We start from the raw sequence: 8866 nt of genomic DNA on the forward strand, positions 1-8866 counted from the left end.
GAGGGAACGTTACCGGGTACAGGTGCAATCAGCTGTATCTCCTCCCTGCCCAGGAGGGAACGTTACCGGGTACAGATGCAATCAGCTGTATCTCCTCCCTGCCCAGGAGGGAACGTTACCAGGTACAGATGCAATCAGCTGTATCTCCCCCCTGCCCTGGAGGGAACGTTACCAGGTACAGATGCAATCAGCTGTATCTCCCCCCTGCCCTGGAGGCAACGTTACCGGGTACAGGTGCAATCAGCTGTATCTCCTCCCTGCCCAGGAGGGAACGTTACCGGGTACAGGTGCAATCAGCTGTATCTCCTCCCTGCCCAGGAGGGAACGTTACCAGGTACAGATGCAATCAGCTGTATATCCTCCCTGCCCCGGAGGGAACGTTACCAGGTACAGATGCAATCAGCTGTATCTCCTCCCTGCCCCGGAGGGAACGTTACCGGGTACAGGTGCAATCAGCTGTATCTCCTCCCTGCCCTGGAGGGAACGTTACCGGGTACAGATGCAATCAGCTGTATCTCCTCCCAGCCCTGGAGGGAACGTTACCGGGTACAGGTGCAATCAGCTGTATCTCCTCCCTGCCCAGGAGGGAACGTTACCGGGTACAGATGCAATCAGCTGTATCTCCTCCCTGCCCAGGAGGGAACGTTACCAGGTACAGATGCAATCAGCTGTATCTCCCCCCTGCCCAGGAGGGAACGTTACCGGGTACAGGTGCAATCAGCTGTATCTCCTCCCTGCCCAGGAGGGAACGTTACCAGGTACAGATGCAATCAGCTGTATCTCCTCCCTGCCCCGGAGGGAACGTTACCAGGTACAGATGCAATCAGCTGTATCTCCTCCCTGCCCCGGAGGGAACGTTACCAGGTACAGGTGCAATCAGCTGTATCTCCCCCATGCCCTGGAGGGAACGTTACCGGGTACAGGTGCAATCAGCTGTATCTCCTCCCTGCTCAGGAGGGAACGTTACCGGGTACAGGTGCAATCAGCTGTATCTCCTCCCTGCCCTGGAGGGAACGTTACCAGGTACAGGTGCAATCAGCTGTATCTCCTCCCTGCTCAGGAGGGAACGTTACCAGGTACAGATGCAATCAGCTGTATCTCCTCCTTGCCCCGGAGGGAACGTTACCAGGTACAGATGCAATCAGCTGTATCTCCTCCCTGCCCCGGAGGGAACGTTACCAGGTACAGGTGCAATCAGCTGTATCTCCCCCCTGCCCTGGAGGGAGCGTTACCAGGTACAGATGCAATCAGCTGTATCTCCCCCATGCCCTGGAGGGAACGTTACCAGGTACAGGTGCAATCAGCTGTATCTCCTCCCTGCCCTGGAGGGAACGTTACCAGGTACAGATGCAATCAGCTGTATCTCCCCCATGCCCTGCAGGGAACGTTACCAGGTACAGGTGCAATCAGCTGTATCTCCTCCCTGCCCTGGAGGGAACGTTACCAGGTACAGATGCAATCAGCTGTATCTCCCCCCTGCCCTGGAGGGAACGTTACCAGGTACAGATGCAATCAGCTGTATCTCCCCCCTGCCCTGGAGGGAACGTTACCAGGTACAGATGCAATCAGCTGTATCTCCTCCCTGCCCTGGAGGGAACGTTACCAGGTACAGATGCAATCAGCTGTATCTCCCCCATGCCCTGGAGGGAACGTTACCAGGTACAGATGCAATCAGCTGTATCTCCTCCCTGCCCTGGAGGGAACGTTACCAGGTACAGATGCAATCAGCTGTATCTCCTCCCTGCCCTGGAGGGAACGTTACAGGTACAGATGCAATCAGCTGTATCTCCTCCCTGCCCTGGAGGAAACGTTACCAGGTACAGATGCAATCAGCTGTATCTCTTCCCTGCCCTGGAGGGAACGTTACCAGGTACAGGTGCAATCAGCTGTATCTCCTCCCTGCCCTGGATTTTCTGCAGTTGAATCTCACGGGTGAAATTTCCATCAGGATTAACGTGACTCCCATTCACAAGGAGGGACCCCCGCTGTGTTAATCGTTGGGGGGCAATTAATCTCCTGAGTTTTGGTAATGGGGAAGCCGCGTTCTGGCTTTGGTCAGGCTGCATTTCTGCTGTGACTGCAGCTGTATGTGTCTTGGGATTCAGGGGGTTCCCAGAGCTGAAAATGGGGCGTTGCTCCTCGGGGACCCCCTGCTTCCAATTCATGGAAGGAAAAAAAGGGGGGAAATAAAGATAGATTTCGGCACGAACTGCTCCGCGAATGAATAAATGTCCCACACGAGGCTGAGCTCACGTTTATTTGCATTAACTGCTTCACTGTTGTGTGTTTTTCTCTTCTCCCAACAGCTCCATCCGGAAGGAACCTTCCCCTTCTCACCCTATGGTCTGCGGTGCTCCTCAAACTCATAAATACCGTGTAACCGTGTGTCCGTACGGGAACTCACGCAATGAGTAATACATCACAGGCTTAAGGAAGATCACAAGTGTGAAATTGAGGAAATCCCGTGATTATGGTGTGTGCGTAACGATTGCAACATTATGTGGCGTGATGTTTTCTGTCTGTGCTGGGGGATTGGGGATTTTTATGTCAGGAAATGATTATTCAATAAAGAATTGTTTTACACTCCGATAATAATGCACAGTCCATACGGCACAATAATGCATGTACCAGCTGTTTTGTCAGGCTGTGTCCCCTTAACTCAGGGGTGAGCAACTCCAGCCCTCAGGGGCCACCAACAGGTCAGGGTTTCAGGCTATCCCTACTGAGCCACAGATTGAGCCACCTGTGCTGAAGCAGGGATTTCCTGAAAACCTGACCTGTTGCTGGCCCCTGAGGACTGGCGTTGCCCACCCCTGCTTTAATTCCAACAGAAATTTCCCAGAGTCCTTCTTCCGTGAGATGTGAGTTTGCTCCGTCTTTCTGACGTCGATGATTTAACGGGAATTCCCTGCACCGTTTCTGCTACTAAAATAGCCTCACACACGTTAATTGCACCTTCGTCTAATAGGCCGAAGTAAAAGTTACCCATTGATGTGTTTGCTAATACCCGCTCCTGACTTCTCAAGTCTCTTTGCAGCTGCGCGGTGACGTGTGAGAGAGCGTTAGTAGAATTATTCAGTACCGTCAATGAACTCTAATATCGGTCAGTCCAGGTGTGTAACGTAGCGCGGGACTAACTAACAGCGTTCGCGTAAAATTTCTATGTGTCAACGCATGTGCAATGAGTATAGAACCTAACGGTACAATTTCTAAATCCCCGCGCATGCGCGGGACAAACTAACAGATATTGCGAAAAATTTCTAAGTGTCAACGCATGCGCAATGAGCATAGACCCTAACGGTATATTTTCTAAGTCCTCGCGCATGCGTGTGACTAACTAATAGAGATCGCGAAAAATTTCTAAGTGTCAACGCATGCGCATTGAGCATAGACCTTAACGGTATATTTTCTAAGTCCCCGCGCATGCGTGTGACTAACTAATAGAGATCGCGCAAAATTTCTAAATGTCAACGCATGCGCAATGAGTATAGACCCTAACGGTATAATTTCTAAGTCCCCGCGCATGCGCGGGACTTACTAATAGAGATTGCGAAAATTTCTAAGTGTCAACGCATGCGCAATGAGCATAGACCCGAACTGTATAAACTCTAAGTCCCCACGCATGCGCGGCACTAACTATGCGTATGGAACGATACAGCAATATTTTCTAAGATGTCGCGCATGCGCAATGGATCAAGACCGTTTGTAATCATCTCTAAGTCCTCACGCATGCGCAATAGCCACCCCAACCGGAGAATACGATTTTTAGTTATAAAAACTGCTCCTAAAGCCCTAAAACCACGGGGAAAATTGCTTCCTGAAGGTATGACACTAAGCAACTGACTGATAGTGGGTCTAAACAGTATATAAGTACATTATGGAGTGAGTTTAGGAGTAAACACACTGCGCATGTGCAACAGCTGTTGACAATTGATTTTTGCAATTAGGGTACTGCCAGGGTATAAAAAGGTTCAGACCCCACTGCCCCAGTAAAATTTGTCCCTGAGGAAGCTCCTTTGCTGGAGGGAAACGCGCGTTGGACGCGCAATGTTGTCAGTCTCCTACTTGGAGCTGTTTTAATGTAGTGTCAGCAGTCTCCTGGCTCTAACTTTGTTGATCCCATTAGTTAATTACTCGTTCTTTATTTATAGTGAGTGTGCCTGCTTTCCTTGCACACCACTGCTGTTTCTGGCAGGTCTATGCTGCAGTGTATGCATCATCATTATCACTGCACTTGCCAGCTTTATTACTCCAGCACTCTTACTTTAACATACTAAAGTCTCTATTATAGTGTGCAGTGCTGGTTGTTCATGCAAGATAGCTGGACATTTAACACACTGGCCACTCACTTGTGTACATTTATATACCTGTATTTTTGGGTCTCATCGTTGCTCCAGAGGGGTTAACACCCTGACTTCTAGCAACCTGTGTCCTCTTATCCCACCATTATTAAGTGGCTCAATGGGATAGTATATATTTAAATAAACGACACGGTTGCCTGATAATGTTGATTTAATATATTTTTAATTCACATTACACATTACTTTGGTAATATATGTTTTAAGTAAATTTATTAAAAGTTAGATTTTACACTATTTTGGTGTGCATTTAAGTGAATTCTTTTAGGGGGCACATCCATTTTGTGTTTCCCTTCACCTTTTCTGATTCACTTTTCAGTTCACAGTTTGCACCCATTATTTGATTACCACATTGATGTATTTGACCACTCTATTCAATTAGTATGGTTTTGTGATCACTCCCTATCCCTTTGTTGTTTCTTTAACGTATAATACACCTACACTTAGTGGGACCAATATTTTTCTAGCAATAGGAAGGACACCAAGGTATTCTAAGTACAATTCCACTTAAAAAAGGTCTATGTAACAATTATTTAGGCCAGGGGTGTGCAAACCTTTCCCCTCCCCGCCGCACACCCCTGCCTGCTCTCCTTACCTCCTCGCGCCACCCTCCTTCCTGGTCTTCAGCGTCAAATGATGCCGCGGATCACGTGACGTCACATTTATGTCACGTTACCATGGCAATGTGACGTTGTGTTACCCCGCGGCGTCATTTGCCGTGGCGATGTGTTCCGTGGCGACGCATCGCTGAAGACAAGGTAGGAGACTTTGTAGACGCCTCACGCGATCCCCCAGCATTTAATTTAAGTGCCTTGGGGAAGAGCGCGGGGCCTCTGCAACCGTCGCGCCACACCTGAAAAATCTTGCGCCCCCCACTTTGCACACCCCTGATTTAGATGGCAGATACTTTATCCTATATCCGTACTTACAGTATATTGATCCTGAGAAAGGCAAAACCCCCAGTGACATATCATCCAATGATATCTCATAAGGGGAGAATAAATTCTTTCATGACTCCAAGAATTGGCAATCGCATTAATCCCTGGATCATCATCCTTCCCATGTATAATTATTTGGTATATCCCTGTATACCTTTCCCATCTAAAAAGATGGCCAACCTTTTTTTAGAACAAATCTATTGTATCTGCCATCACAGTCTCCATGGGTAATGAATCCCACATTTTAACTGCCCTTACTGTAAAGAACCCTTTCCACTTTATCACCTGGATTCCCTCCTAGAAGTTCCCGAGTTATCTCAAAGCCTTCAGTTAAAAGGAGATACTGTACTGTAGGCATCACAGTAACTAGCAGCTATGTGAGTGAACTGCAGTATTAACTTTAATCAGACTCACACAGGCTATCATTTTTACTTTCTTTCGGAGAATTTGGCTAGAATATAATAGAATGAATAATAACTGATTTTCTATCAATAATTAATGTGTAGTGTAACCTTTGTATTTTTTTATAATTATGTCCAGTCATCACTGTTCAATAAATATAACTTTTTACACTTCTTTAATAATGCATGCTGTGTACTTTTTGCAGCTGGAGAAAAAAATCCAGAGCCCACGCATTGCGGCACAAAGATATATTATATTATATATTATGCCTTAGTGAAAGAGAGAGAGAGAAATGAATCCAATGTTTCAGAAAGATGAGCAGGAACCCACTGTGGGAAACACGGTGTGCAATGGGACGGGTAAAAATCAGGAGTGGGGCCAGTGGTCAATGTGCCATCTCAAACTTGTCATTCTCTGCTCCAATGTAGGAGATATCAACTTCTTTAAAAAGGAAAGGTATCAGAGAGGTTTTCATAATGTTTATTGCATGGTTATGTCATTACAATTTAAATAAATCCCGTACATCCCTTTCACATTGGGGGGGGGAAATGATTTATGATTGGGGGCCAAAAGAAACATAATTGTCTATATGTTATATTTAGAATATCCCTATGTCTATCCCAAGCATGTATTCATTCTTTTACTGTATTACCCTCTAGTTTGGGCCGCCCACAGGGGGGACAACGGGGACTCCTGTCCCAGGCCCGGTGAGTGAAGGGGCCCAGGCCCCCTGCTGGCAAACCCCTTCCCTTTCTCACACTCTTTCTCTCTACCCCTCCTTCTAAGTGTTTTCTCTCACTCTCTTTCTCCCCCTTTCTACCCCCTCCTCCCTCTTCCCCTTCCTCTCTTTCTTCCCCCCTCTCTCTCCCCATATTTCTCTGTCTCTGTCCTCCTCTTTTTACCTCCTTTCTCTCCCCCCCTCTCTGTTCTCGCTCTCCTCCCTCCCTCCTTTCTCGCCCTCCCTCCCCCTTCTCTAGCCTCCCCCCCTCTCTCTGCCCCTCTCACTCTCTCTTCCCCTCCCAGGCCTTTATTTCACTGCCTACCCTACCCTACAAAACCCCAGGCCCATATCTCATTCTCCCTCCATCAGGAACCCAGTGCGCCTGCTCCTTTAATTTGTCCTGGGCCCCAAGATTGCTGTTGGCGGCCCAGCATCTACCACCTCTGCTGTGAGGTTATTCCATGTGTCCACCACCCTTTCTCTGCAGAATAACTTCCTCACATTTTGCCCTGACCTTGTTACCATCCAGCTTCAGAGCCTGACCTCGTACTCTGCTCAAACTTCCATCTAATGAGTGTGTTAACCCTTTCCTGTCCCACTGAGTCCCCTCTCGAAAGTATAATCACACGGGGGGATATTCTAGTGACTGTGAGTTGTGTCAATCTGTGAGTAAAGAGCCACAAGACCCCTTCCCGATGGGACTGGCACGCTTTGCTATTCTGTAAGCCCTTCCCGATGGGACTGGCACGCTTCGCTATTCTGTAAGCCCTTCCCGATGGGACTGGCACGCTTTGCTATTCTGTAAACCCTTCCCGATGGGACTGGCATGCTTTGCTATTCTGTAAGCTCTTCCCGATGGGGCTGGCACGCTATTCTGTAAGCCCTTCCCGATGGGCCTGGCATGCTATTCTGTAAGCCCTTCCCGATGGGACTGGCACGCTTTGCTATTCTGTAAGCCCTTCCCGATGGGACTGGCACACTTTGCTATTCTGTAAGCCCTTCCCGATGGGACTGGCACGCTTCGCTATTCTGTAAGCCCTTCCCGATGGGACTGGCACGCTTCGCTATTCTGTAAGCCCTTCCCGATGGGACTGGCACGCTTCACTATTCTGTAAGCCCTTCCCGATGGGACTGGCACGCTATTCTGTAAGCCCTTCCCGATGGGGCTGGCACGCTATTCTGTAAGCCCTTCCCGATGGGACTGGCACGCTTTGCTATTCTGTAAACCCTTCCCGATGGGACTGGCACGCTTTGCTATTCTGTAAGCCCTTCCTGATGGGACTGGCACGCTTTGCTATTCTGTAAGCCCTTCCCGATGGAACTGGCATTCTATTCTGTAAGCCCTTCCCGATGGGACTGGCACGCTTTGCTATTCTGTAAGCCCTTCCCGATGGGACTGGCATGCTATTCTGTAAGCCCTTCCCGATGGGGCTGGCATGCTTTGCTATTCTGTAAGCCCTTCCCGATGGGGCTGGCACGCTATTCTGAAAGCCTTTCCCAATGGGACTGGTACGCTTTGCTATTCTGTAAGCCCTTCCCGATGGGACTGGCACGCTTTGCTATTCTGTAAGCCCTTCCCAATGGGACTGGCACGCTATTCTGTAAGCCCTTCCCGATGGGACTGGCACGCTTTGCTATTCTGTAAGCCCTTCCCGATGGGACTGGCACGCTTTGCTATTCTGTAAACCCTTCCCGATGGGACTGGCATGCTTCGCTATTCTGTAAGCCCTTCCCGATGGGACTGGCACGCTTTGCTATTCTGTAAACCCTTCCCGATGGGACTGGCATGCTTTGCTATTCTGTAAGCCCTTCCCGATGGGGCTGGCACGCTTTTCTGTAAGCCCTTCCCGATGGGCCTGGCACGCTATTCTGTAAGCCCTTCCCGATGGGACTGGCACGCTTTGCTATTCTGTAAGCCCTTCCCGATGGGACTGGCACACTTTGCTATTCTGTAAGCCCTTCCCGATGGGACTGGCACGCTTCACTATTCTGTAAACCCTTCCTAATTCCCCTCCAATCTCACACCGCCTCATCCCCTCACTCCCCCTCCTCATTCTTTCACTCCACATCCTCACCCCCTCATTCCCCCTTCCTCATACCCTCACTCCCCCCTCCTCATCCTCTCTTTAAGCTCACTCTCTCTCACACCCTCCCTCATCCTTGCTCACCCTTCTACTCGCACCTCTTCTTCCTCTCTCACCCCTTCCTCATCCCTCCCTCCTCCCTCCCTCACTCTCCCTTCCTCATCCCCTCACCCCCCCTTCCTCATTCTCTCACTCCCCCTCCTCATTCTCTTACTCGCCCATCTTCATTCCCTCACTCTCCCTTCCTCACCCCCTCATTCCACCCTCCCTCCCCCTCCTCGTCCTCTCTTTCACCTCACCCTCTCTCACTCCCTCATCCTTGCTCACCCCCTTCTCCTCTTTCACTTCTTCCTCCTCAATCCC

At 49.4% G+C, this 8866-nt stretch overlaps 1 protein-coding gene across 2 annotated transcripts in view; it reads left to right on the forward strand.

Moving 5' to 3' along the window:
• LOC142491242 (ecto-ADP-ribosyltransferase 5-like) overlaps window positions 1-5830 on the forward strand; it is a 39541-nt gene extending 33711 nt beyond the window's left edge. The window contains exon 5 of one of the 2 annotated variants that reach the window (XM_075593515.1): window positions 2304-5830. In XM_075593515.1, coding sequence (XP_075449630.1) covers window positions 2304-2380 — 77 coding nt within the window. In that variant the 3' untranslated portion in view covers window positions 2381-5830. The remainder of the gene's footprint in view (window positions 1-2303) is intronic. The other variant, XM_075593516.1, reaches the window with a different exon arrangement.
• Window positions 5831-8866: the final 3036 nt, after the last annotated feature.

Source organism: Ascaphus truei, chromosome 3 (genome assembly GCF_040206685.1).
Source record: "Ascaphus truei isolate aAscTru1 chromosome 3, aAscTru1.hap1, whole genome shotgun sequence".
NCBI lineage: Eukaryota > Metazoa > Chordata > Amphibia > Anura > Ascaphidae > Ascaphus > Ascaphus truei.